The sequence below is a fragment of the Pygocentrus nattereri genome, chromosome 20, assembly GCF_015220715.1.
Source record: "Pygocentrus nattereri isolate fPygNat1 chromosome 20, fPygNat1.pri, whole genome shotgun sequence".
In the NCBI taxonomy this organism is placed as follows: domain Eukaryota; kingdom Metazoa; phylum Chordata; class Actinopteri; order Characiformes; family Serrasalmidae; genus Pygocentrus; species Pygocentrus nattereri.
In genome coordinates this window covers 23,705,878-23,725,803 of record NC_051230.1, presented here as the reverse complement: position 1 = coordinate 23,725,803, position 19,926 = coordinate 23,705,878, and the positions used below count along the sequence as shown (strand labels likewise).

Here is a 19,926-nt window from a genome sequence, read left to right as displayed (position 1 = left end):
GTTTCCTTTAACGCTTATTCTTTAATAATTCTGAAATCAACAACATGATGTTTTTGATGCAAATGCGTTTCCCAAAACATGCGTCATGGTGCCCAGTTCTTGGATTAGACAGAAAGTGCACTTGCGTTTGCAGGTAAAAAAGGGTTGTGCTCGTATTCACAGCAAACGTCCTGACAAAACACCTGGAGAGTTATTCATATTTGATCTGTGCTTAGTCTAGTTCTTAAGCTATCCTTTCACAGTGAATGTGTACTCTAAATCAAGATATAACTGCTTGGTATTCATTTGAAACTGCTGAAACCAGCACCAGGCTTTGATTCTTTGAGTTTACTGAAGCTGAAGGTTCAGATGTCACTGATCATGTTTTTTGGAACATGAATCCAGCCTCAATATGTTGCTTTAAATCATAGTTTTTTGACAGATGTTTCAGACCTTCAGTGTTAAAGCTAACATGACTATAATACACTTTACCCTGCTATATGCTACTATACATACTGTTAGTGCAATACTAGTAAATGTACCTCTATTGGTAATGCATCAGGAAAATGTAAATAATGCAACTTTCTCTTGAACATGTGATTTGTGGAATAATTTAGATATTTGTTGGGGGTTTTATGAAAAACACTGTGTGTAACGTCTTTTTCCTTGACTTACATATTTGTAAATGCAATGCCAGGGGGACGTGTCATACCTATTGTGGATTCATAGAAGAACACAGATTTTCTGTCTTATTACAGCTTTATTTGGCTGAAAACTTGGTGCAGTAAAGGTGGTTGCTGTTGATAAGAGGAGGGGAGCAGTGTGCAAATTTCTCAGTGTTGGATCGTTTAGGGCCCTTTTTATGAAAGGCCTCGAGATCTTCTCTCTGGTCATGTCTGATCACTGTGTGGTCATGAAGGCTGGTCTGAGAGCTGGCTGACATCCATGAAACTCCGGTATAAAGTTTTCTCTGTAAGTCCTTCAGGTCAGCAAAGTAGGTCAAACTTTTCTCACCTAAAAACACAAAAGGAAATGGTCATTTTAGTTTATGTTGTTGATTCTAAACAATATCATGAGCAAAAATCTACAGAAATCCACAATTAAAGTTAGAAGCTTTGAAGTAAAGTAAGCCAGACTGAAGTGCATTACAGCTGAACTGTCTGCTAAACATCTGAGAGACAAAAAAATAATAATTTTACTCTGATGTACTATTAAAACCTTTATGTTAATGTTTCAAAATTAATTGTTCTTTCCTCAGCCAGTAACATCCCCATATGACATTTATGCTGAAACAAGTTTGAGTTCACTGTTTTTGTCATTGAAAACAACTTATTTACATACATCTGCCACTTCAGCCTTTAGCAGTTTAGCCCCACCCATTCACACTGAAGTTATAAGCAGTGTTTCAGTCCAGACAACTTTTTGAAGAAGGCTCAATACAGAACCCCTGATCAGAAGAGATATTTACTTGTATTGCTCTTAAAGTCACAGCAACAAAACAGTACACAATACACAATGTATAAATAAGAGAGGTTGGAAAGTGGTGAAGTTAATTATAAGTGAGCTATGACTGTTTTTGGTACATGAGGCCACACAAACCTATAAACACTATATGCCCTGTAACCTTTAATGTACCATTCTTCATGAAATGTTCAGGCAGCGTAAAGTTATTTTCATATTCACCACTATTTTACCATCATTAACATTACATATAAAAACTCAGAAGACAACATGTATGTTCACTGGTGGTTTTAGATATAAATAAAATGTTTTTATTTAGACATTGTTCACAGTAAATCTATGTTACTATGAAACTAACTTCACAGTTGCATGAAACAACTGAAAATAATCAAAACTGCACACACCACATTCAGTTACTCCGCTAGTTAGCTAAATTAGCAGCTCTTGTTTTGATACAGCACATCATTCTCTCTAAATGAAGTCATCTCTTCTTCTTGTTTCCGCTGCTCCCTTTAGGCGTCGCCACAGCGGATCATCTGTCTCCATCTTGCCCTATACACTGCCTCCCCTACTTTTACACCAACTATCTCCATGTCCACCTTCACTACATCCATAAACCTTCTCTGAGGTCTACCTCTTCTCCTTCTACCCGGCAGCTCCATCTCCAACATTCTTTGCCCAATATATCCACTATTCCTCCTCAACACGTGCCTAAACCATCTCAACCTGGCCTCTCTGGCTTTATCTCCAAACTGCTCCACCTTCACTGTCCCTCTGATCTGCTCATTTCTAATCTTGTCCATCCTTGTCACTCCCAACGAAAATCTCAGCATCTTCATCTCCGCCACCTCCAGCTCAGCCTCTTTTAGACAGAGCCACAGTCTCCAAACCATACATCATAGCAGGACGCACTACTGTCTTGTAAACTTTCCCTTTCTCTCTTGCTGCTATCCTTCTGTCACACATCAGCCCTGACACCCGTCTCCACCCACTCCATCCTGCCTGCACCCTCTTCTTCACCTCTTTTCTACACTGTCCATTGCTCTGGATGGTTGACCCAAGATATTTGAAGACATCCACCTTTATGAAATAATGAAGTCATCTATGAAGTGTATATATCTATATCTATATATTTGCTTCTCCACGTCGAGAGGAGCCAGTTGAGGTGGTTCGGGCATCTGGTTAGGATGCCTCCTGGACGCCTCCCGGAGGAGACCCCGGGAAAGACCCAGGACACGCTGGCGTGACTATATCGCCCAGCTGGCCTGGGAGCGCCTCGGAATCCCTCCCAGGGAGCTAGTGGAAGTGGCTGGGGAAAGGGAGGTCTGGGCCTCATTGCTCAGGATGCTGCCCCCGTGACCCGAACCCCGGAGAAGTGGAAGATGATGGATGGATGGATGGATGGATGGATATATATTTGAGTTTTTAATCTGCATATTAAATGTGTTCATTTTAGGGATTTGGAAATGTGTAATTGCATACTATTTGCAAAGGAACATTTTGTAACATGGGTCAGGCTTCGCACCCCTTCCCCGAGAGGATAAATCTGATGATCGTGAGTACACTGAAAGAGTATTCAAAGAGAACAAGTTAAAACTGGGTAAAGGCCGTGTCTTCTTAGGATGTTAGTGAACTGTCTACTATTGTCATTATATCTTCATCAGCATGAGGTTGACTTTGCATATGAGACCTAAACATTAAGCTGGACCTTCTTTTTGAGCTGGGCTTTTTGTGTGTGATGTTAATACATAAAGACGTATGACATGATCTGAAAAATTCCCTTGCCTGTAAAAATGAATTTTTAAGTAGTCAGTATGGTCATAGCCTACTAGATGGCTAGCTCTTCCTGTCCTGGAAGCACTGTGAGTTCATCAAAGAGTCCATATATAGTCAGTCTCCCTTTAGTTAATGGTTATCACCCTTTGAATCCCAAATGGATCTGAGCTCTGTGTAAAATTAGGGGGCATCAAGAGTGGAGAAAATAAACCCACCTATGTAAATCATGATAATATTGATGTATGTGGTTAAGAGAGTGAGGAACTGAAAGGTGGACCCATATAGAGACCCTTAAGGGTATAAAAGTTCCATACAACAATGTTGAAGTTTGTACTTTGTCTTACCGTAACCCACTGACATCTTTTTGACTGCAGGTAAGATGGGCTCTGAATTTTTGCTGGGCTGGTTCTTCACTCCCAGAAACTGAGAGGAGAGAACATCCCTCTGGAACAGGTTCAGAGTGAATTCACCATCCACATCTTCACACACGGTAATGTCAGGATAAAAGCTGTGGTCAGGAGGTGCTGGAGGAATGGACTTCTTCTGATCTATCACAGTAGCAGAAGTTGATTTCTGCTGATAATGTCCTCCACTCTGGGGGCTACAGAGCTTTTTGATGCTTTCTGGCAACAAATCTAGAGCAGACGCAGCAAATCTTTCCTTTGGGGCGTTTGGGGGAAGGGAAATGTGGGTTGGTGGGTGTCGTGGTTTGGTGAGTATCCACAACTCCAGCTGAGCCAGTAGTTCTGAGATCTGAACACAATGACACTTTGATTTTATACAGAGGGAGGGTCATTGGGGGCACACCCCCAATTTCTGCACTCAGCAATAAGCTGCAATGGGGTACAGTCTTTTGAAAATGTTGAATATCCCAAATGTTGTTTTGTTGAATTTCTGGGTGAAACTAAGTAAACACGTTTTGTAAACACAAAAATGAAAAATCATAAAACACACATTTGGACAGAAAAACGTCACTTATAAAAGTTTTGATAACAATGTAACTTATATCATTAATTTTGATACATTTTGACTAAATAAACACAGTCATGTAGAGGTGCTCTCATTTTCCTTAAATAAGTGTTTTGTTGTGTTATGCAGTCTTTTGTAGGGCAACATCTCTTGACACCCTCATCAGTTTTATAGAATTCACAATTTTATATCATTTTCATCTTTTCTTTCAGCAGCGTTCACTCAATACCCAGCATAAATCACTCAGTTACATTATACAGCAAATAGGAATCTCTGTGGTGTCAACAAATCCTGACTGCTAGCCCAGCCACTGACATTTAGACTATAAACCGGTTTATGAGGAGCCTGGCCACTTCCTATTTCCCTCGTTATAACAAAAACAGGACTACTAAACAGCAGAGGGCGCCCGCGAGTGAGTCCTCAATGAATGCGAGTAAATGGCGCTCAATGGCTAAAAACGAGAATTTAAAATAGTTTCTAAACACTCGCCCAGAACTTTTCTTTAATTTTAGGAAGTATAACCATGTATTTCACTAAAAAACAAAGAAATCTTACCTTTATATTTCCTTTTTTCAGCAAACGGGTTTTGGGCAGCAGGAGGCGGGCTTTACTGCTAGTGAGTGATGATTGATTGGCGAGCGGAGCAGCTCATTGGCTGTTTGCGCTCATTGACGTCAGTGGATCTACATGAGGCGCTGTTTTAAACTCCTATAACTCGAGTTTAAAAGCTCTTAAAAATATAACAGCGTTAAAATGTTGAAATGCTTTATGCTGTTCTGCGTCCAGGAAATTATTCCATTCTTTTGAGTAAAAAATGTTTAAGCATTTATAAACTACGATTTTGCTCAAATGCTCCATATCAACCCATTCATTTTGGACTCGCTCGGGTGCGCCCTCTAGCGTTGAGACATTGCAGAGTGGGAATTCTCTCTACAAGTTCTCTGCTATAAATACAACCAAACTAGCCCGAGCGCAGGTCTCGTTTGTCGAACAAAATTGTAAAGAAAACGGTGATTCTGTCTTTACTCAGCACAATTTTTTTTAACTTTTTTTGCTCTTCTGTAGTCTGTAGTCTGAGTAATTGAGCGCTTGTAACCATTTGAAGATGTTTACAACTACAGCAATAAGACATTCAGCTTCCTTGCAGTAGCTGGTGGTGCACTCACCAGCTAACACTTCAAAACAGCCCTCTCCCAAAATTCAGCTGTAGTTTCTCAAAGATTTCTCCCATCTTCAAGAAACGCCATTAGAAGGGGATGAAGCTGAGCACATTAAACAGACATCTCAGTCTGCCTTTGACTGAAGTTGTAGGGGGATCGGTGTTAGCGGTCTGACGAAGCTAACAGTGTTCATTGCTACACATAGCTTAGCTGACAAGTCACCTCAGAAGAAGCTATTTTGTTGATGGTAATGCGGTGGTTACCTTAAATCCATACATAACTTGGGTTGTCTTCTCTGTTTCGGTGAGTTTATCATTTGACAGTGTTCTGAAGCTTTTTTTAAAATGTTCACTGAGGCTGGTTGTGCGCATGTTTTGCTGTTTGGTTAGCTGCTTAGGTGATTTTTTTCGGAGTTTCGTTGAAAAAATCTCTGCCTCGTTATTCAGTAAATCACGCTTCAGGGAGAAATTTTACTTGAAGTCCCCTGCAAACAGAACAACTTAGAACAACTGATGATAGTTCCTAAATAATAATCACAACAATAAATGATGTCATAAAGACATTCAATAAAACACTAGAACTCTGATCACTAGCCTCTTTCAGCTTAAAGGGCCCATTTCACGATTTTCTCACTTTTAAAAATAAAAGAGTTTAATGTAGTATGTAAACACTGTTAAAGTTTCAACACAAGCCAGTCACTCCCTAGTCCAGTCAGCCCTTGGAATGGGAACACAGCCACTATTTCTGTGATGCCAAAGAACCTCATATCACCAAAACTGTAACTTCCCAGGTGAACTTATAATGGAAGTTAACGTGAAAAGATTTTTCCCCAAGTAATTTGGAGAATTTCTGTTTGTTAATTTATTGTGATATTTTAACTCAGTGAAAAAGGCTCCACATTCTGTATAACGATAACAAAAATGGAGAATCAAGCACTTACAGCAGTTTAGCCTGCCCTCTCACACTGAAGTAAGGAGTGTTTCAGACCAGCCTGCTTTCTGAATGAGGCGCAATACAGCACAGATCATAAAATTAATTCATTAACATATAGGTTATGGTCTTTGGCACAGTATCAAAAACAGCCTGTTTAAGTCTAGGGGCTAAATACAGGTGGGAAATTATTGATGTAAAAATCAATTACGACTGTTTTTGATGCATAAATCCCACAGAAACTTTGAAAGTGCACCTCAGGAGACAAAATGAACTACACAAAAATAATTATGATATGGGCCCTTTAAATCAGTTCAGTCTGGTTGGAATTCTCCTCCAGGGTTTCTCCAAACACAGAGTCTACCAAATCGTAGCCAAAGAGTATGATGTGAAGATAAAAGTTTTTTTTTGTTTCGTTAAACATTTTATGAGGTAACCTAAAGATCTTTATTAAAGTTTAGAAGTGGTTAAATGGTTTGTCTGTTTAACTGTTATTGACTGTGTGTGAACATTGCTTTTTGTCTGTGAACATATCTTTAAATGTAGAATAGCTTTTAGCCTTTAATGGAATAATAAGGGCAACTCCACCAAGTTTTCATAATTTCTGTAATTTCTGAACGAAACGAAATCATTCAGAGTGGTTTGGTCTAAGGCTGCTTAGTTCTAGAGAAACGCCAGAGCCAGAATCGTTCAGAGTGGTGGTGATAGAAACCAGACATCTGAAGAGTTTAATGCCGCAAAAAGCACAGAACGTTCTGACATGAATTGGCACTTTTTAAAATGAATTAATTTTCCATTCACGGTGGAGGGATACATGTGTTCTAAAGCAAAATATTCCTCAAAGACGTACCGCTGTTTAGCCATCATCAGCTTTACATAAAAATGTAGAAAATACACTGTAAGTAATGTAGGTTCACTGGTGGCTTGGGTAGTGAATAAACTGGCGAGATGTGCATTGTACACATCGGGATCCCCGGTTTCTATCAGCACCTCTGTGTCTCTACAGTGAGCCATTCAACATCAAAGCGCTCTGAATGTCTGTTTACATCTCAAACACTGAATTGTGCAGAACTTTTGAAAAATCGGTGGAATTCCCCTGGAACTCGACTTGATATTAGTATCTTATGAATAACTGACTGAAAACATTCTTGAAGCTTCGTCTGTAGTTTTGAGCTGAATCATGTTTTTCTCCGTTCAGGCGACACATGACGCGTCACAAGCGGCTACGCCCCTCCCAAAGGGGAGTTGCCGGGGCAACCAAAACACTGCGGGGCTTCAGATCAGGCAATGCGCGCTAAGTGACCCGGGAAAAGCAGCGTTCCTTTCCTCCCGCCCGTATTCCGACAAACCCCGCCCACTCAGCTACGATTGGCTCGTTGTGTTGCGTCTCCCTCGATATGATTGGCTACTATTTCACCCTTACCGACAGTCAGGCGGAGTCTGTTGGAATACGGGTGGAAAAGGAAACGGCACCTCGGTTAGCGCGTCACCCCATAACAACAAAGTGATGTTCCGGAGCTGTGAAAGCCACAGACGAGCAAACGTAAAGCCTGTTGAAGAGAATTCGGTTCTGACCGACGGGCCACTGCTAATATCAGCCAAGCTATGTCCACTTTTAGTGATTCAGGCTTCGAAGAGGACCTCCAGAGCCCTTCTCCATCTAAACTGTTCACAGCGCCGCGGACGGGAGAGCTGAATGAAAGACTGACAGCTGAGTGCCATGAGATGAACTACGACGAGAGCTGCTTCATAATTCAGAGAAACAACGAGAAGAAATTCCTTGCTGTTAATTGTTTGGCTTGTCAACCACAGGTACGCCCTTAAAAAGGGTAGCACTCTCAGTTCTCTCTTACTCTTTAGCAACTTGAGTTAGCAACGTAATTGTACGATATGAGTTTTTTCATGTTTGCATTGCCTCCATGCAGCAAGCTGCGACTCCAGGCCTTCCGTTTTATTTTACCAAACGGTACAAATATATATATATATATATATCTCACTGGAAAAGGTGAATATTAAAAACTCATTTGAAAGGGAACGATTTTTGAAAATTGCTACATAATTAAAGATGCATTAGGAGTCATTCAGAGCGGTTTACCTCGAAATGCTCTGCTCTAGAGAAACTCGCTGAGTCAGAATTGTTAACAGTGGTGCTGATCGGAACCAGAAGTCCAACTGTGAAAGCTCCATTAAGAATATGCTGCCTGATGCCTGAAACATTGTTTAATGGTAGTTTTGTTGTAAAGTTTTGGCTTAAAATGTATTTGAATCCATTTATTTTAATCCATTCATGGCAGAGAGATACACACAGGGCTTTTAAAGCCAAGCAGTTCCCAAAGATGACTTAAGATTTTTGATTTTACCATCATCAACGTTACATATAAAAATTCATAAGACGTGTAGGTTCGCTGGTGGTTTCGGACAGTAAATAAAATGGCAGTATGTTTGTTGTAGACATTATGACCCCTGGTTCCTATCAGCACCACTGTAAAGAAAATAGAGGCAGTACGTTTCTCAGTAATTTCACATCAAACCCCTCTGAGTGACATGGTTTACATCGCGGGGACTGAATGAATCAGAAATAAACATTTAAAAAATGGTGGAATCTCTTTTAAGATGCATAATTGGGCAAACAGCAGTTTGCAGTTATAAGGTATATGTACATTGTTTGTAACTTAGGGGTTAAAATGCACACGTCCAGGATTCTGTTTGTGACAGTGAAGGGTTCTTTAGTAAAGACAATGGTTGTATATAGAACCAGGAACACTCAAATAACTGTTAGAATGCCTAAACAGTTCTTTGTGTGGTTACATGGTTCCTCTCTATGAATGGAAAACCTTTCTAAAAATTGGTTCTGTAGAGCACCAAAAAATATTCCACCGTTGTTGCAAATCATGGAACTTTTTGTGGTACTATATGAGTGTAGCCTTCTGTAACTGAATATTTAGACAGTATTGAACTGGTCTCACCTTCATTTGTGTATTATTTGAAAATGTTCTAATATAGAGAATTTCTTCTCATATTAATAGTCTTTGTCTTTAGATAGTGTTCATCCGTATAGGTGTTGGGAAGTGTTAGGAAGAACAAGAAGTAAGAATTAAAAGATGTGCGTTCATAGTCCTGGTCCTAAAGCTCTCCCTGTCCTGCACATTTAATATTCGCCCTGCAGCCAGCACCCCAAATAACCAAGGCCCAGTGTCCCAGAAGCATGTTAATGTTAAGACAATCATAACTGGTAGTGACATTGTTTAGTGTGTTTAGTGTGATGCTCGCACTACCACCTCAAATTAATATTTTTGGGAAACCCAGCCACCCTCATTTACAAGCCCTTCCAAGTTGAAGTGGATGTGTTACAGCAGGAAAACAGTAAAGTGGACAGGGTTACCCCAGGACAGGGGCTGGGAAACACTGACATAGAGGGAAATTGCACCCCCTAAAGAAGAATGGGCCTCATTAACCAATATCTTCCTAGGCTTTTTCTTAAATTTGTTCTTGGGAAGTGTCTTAAGAAAAAGTCAACATCAACTTCATGACATGTTCTTAAACCGCAGAACTGTTTGCACCTATTGTGCTCTTGAGTGAGTGTAGATTCTGTTCTTACTTAAGAATTAGTTCCAAATAACTGAATGCCAGAATCTACGTGAAAACTATGCATGTGGGTTTAAAGAAGAAATTTTGTCTTAAGATCAGTTGGTGAACAAGGCCCAATGTCCATTTAGTCTAAAGTGAAACTGTATCTGTGCAGGAGTTTAACACAAACAGAAGGCAGTTATGTTTTTATAGTGCAAAAAAAGAAAATCTTATAAAGGGGCATTTTACCCCTCTATTATCCATCATTTCTAGGTTTTGCATTTTCAGAAATTAGTTGTTAATCAAATTATAAAATGAAGTTAAGACACCAATAAATGTCTTTTATTTAATAAGCTATGACAAAAAAATGTCAATTTTGTTTATTAATTAAATAGTTATTGTGATAATATTAGTTACATTGTGATATTATATAAAATAACTTTATAATAAAATAAAAATTAATAAAATATAATATATAATATATAATACAATAAAAGTTATTATTATTTATTAATAATAATAAAAAACACCTTCCATTTTAAACAAAGGAATGGCATTTAGTAAAGGGGGTCTTTTGCCTCTTGTTTGGGGTGGGGTGGGGTGGGGGGGCTTCTAACCTCAAAACTATTAATTTTCCCTTTGAAAGAAAAAAAAACTTTTAATCCTCTTAAACTAAATGCGTTGTTCGCTATACCTCCCCTCCCCATCACCCCACCCCCATCACCCCACCCCCAACACCCCACCCCCAACACACACAAAACATATCTTTAACACATTTTCTTGTACGTCAGTATAAATGCACAAGTCACTATTATCCAATAACAAAAACATTAGATCGACTGACCCGGGGTAATCTTAGGAATGTGTTAATCAAGAAAAGATCAGGCCACAGCCGTTCGGTAAAAGTGTCAAGTGTGATTAGTTTCAGCATTTTGGAATCATCTATAGCTGCATTCGTCATTCTGGATGACTGGAAACTAAAATGTATTTGAAACCTATAAAGTTGGAAACTACTAGAATCATATCCCATTTATTTATTGATTTCTTTATACATGTTTGTAACAAAACTGGCTTTGTTTTATCGAACAAACTGATTCCAAACTCATGAGCCATGGCACACCTCATGCTGTGCTGAACATATTTTCACAGATTACGGCTGAAGCTCGCTGCAAGCTGGTGAGCTGGCTCATAGCTGTCTGTAAACACTTCAGCCTCTCCTTTGAATCCTGTTGCTTGGCTGTGAACATCATGGACCGTTTTTTGGTCACCACGTCTGTGGCTGCGGACTGCTTCCAGCTGCTGGGTGTCACGTCCTTACTGGTCGCCACGAAACATGTAAGTGACTGGAGTCAGTTTGGATTGCTGTTATAATATTTCTTACCGTCTTTTCAGAAGACTTGCTTTCAGTTTTTCGGTAGAGATATTTTTCCACACCTCCAAAGTTCAGTCTTTTCTGCTTCTCATGATCCAAATCCTAAAGACGCTCCGTGATGTTGAGGTCTGGACTCTGGGGTGGTCAGTCAATTGTTCTGAAAACAGCAGCAGGTTCTTTGTTTGATTAGTAAGTTTTGTTCTTTTTCTCAGTAACAGCTACTTGACAGCTGTACATCCTTTCAGACTCATAGCACTGAGTTGTCTTTTCACAGTGGAAGGATGGGCAGAAACACCTGTGGATGCTTTCAGATCTAAAACAGCTTGATCTTCTCATCTCTCTCAAAGATGAAAGCTTTACGTACTGTTTAGGTGATGGTGAGAGTCTTGTTCGTCTACCAGGTCTTGCAGGTCGTTGTTAGGAATCCCATTTTCTCTGGAGCTTTTAATAATTTGGTTTTGGAAACTCCTGCTGTTTCACTTTTTTGTCTTTCCCCTTTTTTAAACAAGTGGATAATCTAATATCTAATCTCCTCAGAAATAATTCCTATAATATTCAAGCAAGAGTATCTTTTACTTTTACACATGTAACGTGGAGCACGGAGGCGGACGCACGTGCCGAGATAAGCGACTTTTATCATGGGCAAATCCAGGGTCGTGTTCAGAATGGTCCAGGTTCATATAGCCAACACGTAGAGATCGCCTGACAGACATGACAATAAAGACCACAGAACCTCAAACAAGAATCAAACACTACAAAACAACACAGACAGAGATTCAAGCAACAACAGAGACAAAGATCAGCACAATCAAACAAAGCAAACACCAATACAGCAAACAAAGACCAGCAAAGACAAGGGGCAAACACAGGGCTTAAATACACATGGAAAACGAGGGACAGGTGGAAAACAGGTGGAGACAATCAGGGGCGGAGTCATGAAAGGAGGGGGCTAAACCAAAACATGAACACATGGACAGGACTGGGAGGGGCCAATCGTGACAACACAGTAGTGTTTAAGTTACATATTTTCAATCAACACATTTAAAGTACCACTACAGTTGTTGGGTCATTCCATGTGAAATTAGGATGACACATCAGAATCCTTGACAGATGTTGGAGCCAAAACATGAGCAACTTTGAAGGGACTTTGCCATTTAACAACTCTCACCTTGTCTGAATTGGCCTGGTGACCCTGGTAACAAGACTTTGTGCTAAACCAAGCACAAAATAATAATCTCAGGTGGTTTTTAACAGGAACCGTATAGTATATATGCAGATAGTCATTTGAGAAGATTAATCAATAAATGGACATTCACCCCAAGTTTTGACTGTAGTCCAGCACATTGGATGTGAAACAGAATAGTGATTATGAAGTTAAAGAACAGTGAATCACTTCAGTGCTATCCAGTTGCAGTCCTGTAGACCAAATGCTGGGTGGGGCTAGGGTTAGAGTTAAGATTATCTGACACACACACACACACACACACACACACACACACACACACACACACACACACCGAATGATTTATGCTGTCCTGCTGATTAATTATCTAACTATTTAAATATGTAACTTAATTATGTATCTCTACAACAGAGGAGCTAACAGATTTTTAGCTAATATTAATGTGAGCTACTTCACATACACTTTAGCCAGCTGGCTTATTCAGTTAACTCGCTAGGTAGTTGGCTAATTGCTGCCCAGGCTTGGACTTCTTTTGTCCAAGCTGAGGCTTTCCTCAGCCTTCCTTTGTCTGTGTGGCTACAGCTAGATGGCACTCTTTCTTTCACTTTTAAATACAGAGGACATATAGGTTGAATCATATAGGAATCACAAAAAGTACCATAGCAAAACCTGTAGCAAAAGAAACATTGTTAAATGCGATTTTAACAATATATTCATGTATTTTTTGGTAATTATAGGTGAATTAACGTTGCTATTAAAAACAGGAAAAATGCTCAAAATACTTTGTAAATATTTTGCTGTATTAAGAGTTTGCAGCCAACAGATGTAGGAACCCAAGCTGTTTTCAATCTACTGTTCATTTGTAACTTCTGGAGATTAGTCAGGTCACTTTAAATACGTTTTTATTCGCTTTTGAGGTAATACATCTCTTCTCTCCTCTGATAAAAGAACTCAAAGTCCTAGAACTGAAGTTGGAGGAGGAACGTGCCTTAAGCCCCTCCTTCTTCCACCGTCTAACACCCTATAAATTCACATCCTCACCTTCTGTTCCCGTGACAAATCATTTGCAATCCCCACTGCCACCCCATCTCTTCCCTGTTCCTCATTCATGCATCAGTCCTGTTCCTGTTAAAGGGTGGTCTGGCATTCTAGTTATAGCCAGAAGCTGTCCAGCCCAAGTTCTGCCCCCTCCTTCTTCTATCAGTCTAAGCTCATACTACCACCCGATGTTGAAGGCATGATCTGAATTCACAAAGTGGTATTTGTGGGAATTTGGGGACATTATTATTATCTTAACCTGTACAAATGGGCTAGTTATTGTTCTACATTGCAATACCTCTATTTTCAAAATGAATCCAGCTCTAACCGTATCCATGATGTTGAAAACTGGATTATAATGATTTATTTTCTTTTTATATCCGTTAGGTTGAGGTGTGTTCGCCTCGCATCAAGCACCTGCTCTCACTCTGCTGCAACTCCTTCTCCAGAGAGCAGCTCTGCAACCTTGAATGTCTTATTCTTGTCAGACTCAACTTTCGCCTGGCTGCACCAACCCTCGCTTTTTTCCTCGACTACTTCATCAATCGGGAGTTATCCTGGCACAGAGTTAGTGAAGAAGATGCTAAGATCATCAGAGTGCATGAGGGCAAAAAGTGCAAGGGCTGGAAACCAACTGAGGACCAGCTCTCCACCATGAAGAAGTATAAATTCTTTGCCCGCAAGGTCTGCGAGCTGAGTCTTGCAGACTATGCTTTCAACAAGTATCAACCCTCTGTGATTGTGCAGAGCGCAATAAATCTGACAAAGGACCTCTTCAGAAGACAGTTTAAACAGTCCTCCCTCGAACACTCCAGCTTCTCAGAGATCTTAGACTTGCTCAGCATTGGAGACCACAGGTCATCAGACTCAGACACTCAGTCTTTAGTTCAACAGTGCACAGAAGAGTTGAGGTTGTTGGTGTCACTCAATCAAGAATCAATTCAGGACTTACTAGCAATGGTGTAAAGGCTGCTTTATAGTGCTTGTAACATTTGAAGGACATTTCTGTTTCATGTTAAATATGCATGAAACATCAGTTATTGCACCTATGAAGCATCAGTTATTGCCACTGCACACATACAAGCCGTGTAGTATCACCTTGCTGGTGTACAGGTAGAGGCTGTATCTGTTGATGCACAGTTTGTATTAGCCATCCTCTTCATCATTTGTCAGTGTATGACCATAGAGCCACTCTTGGCCTATGTTTCTAGGTGGAGGTCCACTCTATGCAACCTAGCATACAGTCCCTGACAGAAGTTCTGTCGCTTATCCATGTTGTAGAAACAAAAGCTTATAACCTGACTTTAAATTCATCCATTGGTTTTAGAAATGACTCATATGAAAGCTGAAACCCTCCCAAATGAGGTTTAATTTATGAAAATAATTTTGCTTCCCTGCAGAAATATTGATCATTTAATGAACACAGAAAGGTCAGATTTTGGCAAGACAAACGTTGTGTCGCCTTGTCATATAATGCACCCAATCCTAGTTTACAGCCTCACCTGTGCTCACTAATTGATCCGTTAATTAGTGGGTGTGTATAAAAAGAACCCCAGCACCCCAGACCTTCACTTGAACTGCAACTTGACCTCTGACAACATGCCAAAAATCCACTCTTCGACCAAAGCCTTGATTATCAAGAGGCTGAAGACCAGATCCACTGCAGAGGTGACTGGCACCTTTAATGTGTCTCAGCGTCAAGTACAAAGAATTAAAAAAAGATTTGAAGAGACTGGAGATGTTTTTGACAAGCTCAGATCCGGCAGACCCTGCAAGACAACTGCTCAGGAGGAACGTTTGTTGGTTAGAAAATCCAAAGCCAGCCCCTCTTCCACTGCAGCAGAGCTCCACCACGCCTGGTCACCTCAAGTCCCTGTGTCAACTAGAACCGTTTGTAGGATTCTGTCTCGAAATGGCCTCCATGGTCGACTCAGTACCCAGAAGCCAGCACTAAACAAAAGGCAATTAAAAAACCGTGTGGCATTTGCCAAGGCCCACAGCCTGCTAAACGGATGCACGCTGGAAAAGTGGCAGAAGGTGGATTTCTCAGATGAATCTTCAGTTGAATTACACCACAGCCACCGCAAATACTGCAGGAGACCTACTGGAGCCCGTATGGATCCAAGATTCACCCAGAAAACAGTAAAGTTTGGTGGTGGAAAGATCATGGTCTGGGGTTACATTCAGTATGGGGGTGTGTGAAACATTTGCAAGGTGGAAGACAATATCAATAGCCTAAAATATCAAGAAGTATTAGGTACCTCTTACATTCCCAATCATAAAAGGGGTCAAATTTTGCAGCAGGATGGTGCTCCATCTCATACATCCATCTCTACATCAAAGTTCCTAAAGGCGAAGAAGATCAAGGTCCTCCAGGACTGGCCAGCCCACTCACCAGACATGAACATCATTGAGCATGTTTTGGGTAGGATGGAGAGGAGGCTTGGAAGACAAAACCAAAGAATCTTGATGAACTCTGGGAGGCATGTAAGACTGCATTCTTTGCTATTCCTGATGACTTCATTAATAAATTGTATGAATCATTGTCGAACCGCATGGATGCAGTCCTTCAAGCTCATGGAAGTCACACAAAATATTAAATATGGCTCTAATAGCACCACAACTTCATTCACCAATATTATGAAACATCTGTATTTGAAGTAAATTATTGGTTTGATTTTCACATTACTTTCTGTGGCGACAAAACTTTTGTCTTGCCAAAATCTGACCTTTCTGTGTTCATTAAATGATCAATATTTCTGCAGTCAAGCAAATTTATTTTCATAAATTAAACCTCATTTGGGAGGGTTTCAGCTTTCATATGAGTCATTTCTAAAACCAATGGATGAATTTAAAGTCAGGTTATAAGCTTTTGTTTCCACAACATGGATAAGTGACAGAACTTCTGTCAGGGACTGTATGATACATGTGTAAAACTCCAGTAGAACTGCTGTAACTGATACCAGCATCACACAAGTACCAGTGTGGTTTTTTTTTTTATCTAGATCTGCTGACATTTTCCTGTCCCAAGCTGTGTCCAGTAGGCCCATAGATGAGCTCCTTTTCTGAGCTGACCTGATGATAGAAAGGCAGTGGTGAGGGATAAGCTAGAGGCTGGGTTGTAGGGAGTTGGCAGGGGGGTGTCATTGATCATATTCCTCCAGTACCTGAATAGCATGATTATTTACTTCTGGAAATGAATTCAAAACGGACTTCATTGAACTTGTAACATGGTGAATCACAACACCAAACACAGATTATGGAATGCATCTATGTTTATAAGTGAGTTGTTTTTTGGATGCTGACATCAGATGTCAGTCCAGTCAGTGTAAAACATCCTGCAGTATGACACTCACTGTGTCTTTTGTAAAAGTCAAAGTATTAAGCCTTATTTTAAGAGAACCAATGGGAAAATAGTCTGATTTTGTGTATTACAACTCACACACAGTTCAGTAGAGTAGGAGTATGATTCCATAGTGGTGAAGGAAAACAATCAATACAACATGATATGTAGATACATAGAAACCCAAGTATCAGTGTTTCATTAGTTCATTATTAATAATTCTATGCGTATTAAGCCCATTGGTAGATTAATAAAATATTAATTAATACAATGTTTTCTGCAGGAAGCTACTGAGAAATCTTTCTTTCTTGTGAGCCCAAGGCCTCTGTCAGTGGTGGCAATAAGGGAAGGCTTTTTGGGTTGCTTACTTCACAGTTATGTTTAAAAAACCTTATTGAAGTGAGAATAACCAAATGTTTATTTGCTAAAACATAGAAAATGTTCATTTTTAGGTATAGTTTGTGATTAAAAACACAATGTATCAAAGTATGCCATATCTAAATACTTAGCATATCACAAACCTTTATATTTTGCAGTAGAATTGCATTGTGCCTCAAATATTGTGATCACCGCTGTTGGGGTAACGTGTTGCAGTAATGTGATTACTTTTTCCTGTAACAAAGTAAGTTTGAGAGTTACTGGTTATTTGTATTTTAGGATAACAAAATAAATTCTGTGCAATGCATCATCATTTCCTCAAAGATTCAACAAATACATTTTAAGTGCCTCAAAAAAACTTCTAATATATTGATGTTACTGGAGAACCCCCTTGTTGGTCTAAAAGCTCTTGTAGAAACCTTTCAGTACCTCAGTGGATTCAGTCAAGCGCCACGCTTTGCTCTAGGTTCCTAGAGGAAGTCTTTTCTTCTGACTGGTAACCTCAAGCACCTGGGGTTTCCAAGAAGAACTTGTAGGCCTGAAAGGGCCTATTTTCTTCTGAGTCCTCTTGTAATCTACCAGGTTTCTTGAGTAACCAAAAGGCTTGGTGAGGAGCGACATCCATGGAAAGCACGACTGAACTGGTATTTGCACACATATAAAATTTCTTTTTGTGGTTCTCCGTGATTGTGTAAATCTTAAAAAAAAATAAAACCACTGCTTTTTGAACAGTGCAGTACTCAGTTAATCTGTCATGTTTTTGCCCAAAACTGTACATTTAATAAAAACCTTTATAAATACAAGATGTATAATTTAAAGATATATTATTAGGAGGCCCTAAACCCCAAATGACAAAATTCTTGAACCTAACAGTTTAAAATGACTCCTTGAAGCATCCAAAGCGTTTACAGAGCGTGCTAGATAAAATCGTTCCTCAAGGAACCTTGTACATTATCCTCAGTAAAGTTCATAAAGTTCCTGAAAGATTTGTCCTTTTCAAAAGGGTTCCTCACGGCTCCATGGAGGGTTCTGTCCGTGTGGTGAGCTGAGGAACACCAAAGGGTGCCTTGAATATCCTATAATTATTCAATTGTATTGACGATAACTGTCGCAATGTTGTTTTCTAAAGGCTATGCAGTGTCACCTTTATGCTGCCCGATATCTCTCCTCGTCCTTGTGTTTGCGTGACAGTCAGACAGACGGTAAGAGGGTACTCTGAGTGATTGAGAGGATGGAGGGTGTAAGCTAATTGAGCAGCATGCTCAGTCTGAAGGGATTAAGTGAAGGTTAATGTTTCTCACTGAGCTTTAACCAGAGCACACAGCAGATCTGACTGCAGAAGAAAACTAAGCATCCCAAACATACAAAGAAGACCAGTTACCATCACGAGTGTCTCACCCAACAGTAAAAGAGAGCAAAGACTGCATGTAAGTTATAGGGCTCCCGAACCAGCAGAGGGCCCACGATCACTTAGTATCTATTTGTTTTTTTTTGTATATATCATTTGTTTTGTTTTATTTATATATTCAATTATTCTATTTTATTGCCTTTGTCTGTGATCTTTTACTCATCAAAATGAATGATGTATTCATTCTTTTTCATCCTGCATACACATTATGGCTATTATGGGTTAATATGAGATGTAGGCAGGATGTGCTTAAGCCCCCAAAAGGTGACAATAATAAGATTAAAAAGTAATGTGTGGTCAGAACAAGACACGGTTATATATCCATCTACACAATCCCACAAAATATTATGACTTTAGACCAATCAGAACAAGTTCTGTGGTTTAATAATAATGTGAAGCCCGTTTATTTAAATGCTCCACTGTAGATGACTTGTAGACACTCTTTGTAGACACTGTCTTTAACTAACATAAAACTGCATCCTTTAAATAGAAATGAACTTTACATTTTTTGTAATAAATTCTTTTTAATGTAATCTTAAACCTAAACCTTATTCTATATTCAGTTTCACATGAGTTTATTAATGATTAAAACATCAAAATACATTGTTGTGTGACATTATTATTATTATTATAATTAGCAACAACATTTTTATAAAATTGGTGGTGATAATAAAAATAACGCCATTTATTTCCAGACTTTTATTTTCTTTTACTTTCCTTCCTTTGTCTCACTGGTCCTCTTCTCATTGGTCTGAAAGCTAAATGGACTGAGTGAAAGCAGACAGGCATCCTCGTGGATGTTTATGTTGTTTATGTTTACTCTCCGCTCGTGTCCAGTTGGATTAGTGGCGGTGATCCACTCCTCCTACGTCAGGCTGGCGGGGGCGTTTTGACCCTTGTAGAGATTCAGCACGACTGGCCATCGCCGCACGGGAAGCAAAAATCAAGCTGGGTTCCGCCCCTTTCCACCTGTATTCCGCCTTAACCCCGCCCACTGCGCTTGGATTGGCTGATGGCTGCCCGCCTCGTGCGCTAGAAATGGCTAGTATCAGCTTGTATCTCATTCTCCGTCTGAGACGCCACACAATCAGCCAATCGAAGCGCAGGAGTCGGGGCCCTCCGGAATAGAGGTGGAAAACAAAACCCCCACCCGCGGTGTGTCTAATGGCCGTTCGCTGTCCATGGTGTTGAAAATCACTGCTCGCTACGAACGATGTAACGGCAATGAAACAAAGGAACGGGCACGGCGACCAACAGCACCACCATGGACGATGATTTGTTCCAGTTAAGACAGCTGCCGTGAGTGTCAAGCTTTTCGTGCTTTTTGTCCGTTTCTGCCAAGCTGGGCCGTTTGACTGAAGC

General features: G+C 40.0%; 3 protein-coding genes across 5 annotated transcripts in view; 2 read left to right on the top strand and 1 right to left on the bottom strand.

Moving 5' to 3' along the window:
* Positions 1 to 739: 739 nt before the first annotated feature.
* Positions 740 to 5,623, bottom strand: LOC108412152. Its single transcript, XM_017684073.1, has 3 exons — positions 5,609 to 5,623; positions 3,561 to 3,969; positions 740 to 993 (listed from the first exon to the last, which is right to left on the bottom strand). The coding sequence occupies exons 1-3, from the start codon at positions 5,621 to 5,623 to the stop codon at positions 740 to 742; spliced, it is 678 nt and encodes a 225-aa protein (XP_017539562.1).
* A 2,160-nt stretch (positions 5,624 to 7,783) lies between these two features.
* Positions 7,784 to 14,722, top strand: LOC108412161 (cyclin-O protein B). Its single transcript, XM_017684085.2, has 3 exons — positions 7,784 to 8,087; positions 10,992 to 11,177; positions 13,823 to 14,722. The coding sequence occupies exons 1-3, from the start codon at positions 7,881 to 7,883 to the stop codon at positions 14,399 to 14,401; spliced, it is 972 nt and encodes a 323-aa protein (XP_017539574.2). The 5' UTR covers positions 7,784 to 7,880; the 3' UTR covers positions 14,402 to 14,722.
* A 4,971-nt stretch (positions 14,723 to 19,693) lies between these two features.
* svopa (SV2 related protein a) overlaps positions 19,694 to 19,926 on the top strand; it is a 40,324-nt gene continuing 40,091 nt past the window's right edge. The window contains exon 1 of one of the 3 annotated variants that reach the window (XM_017686876.2): positions 19,694 to 19,863. In XM_017686876.2, the coding sequence (XP_017542365.1) occupies positions 19,829 to 19,863 (35 nt within the window). In that variant the 5' untranslated portion in view covers positions 19,694 to 19,828. The remainder of the gene's footprint in view (positions 19,864 to 19,926) is intronic. The other 2 variants (XM_017686868.2, XM_017686860.2) reach the window with 2 other exon arrangements.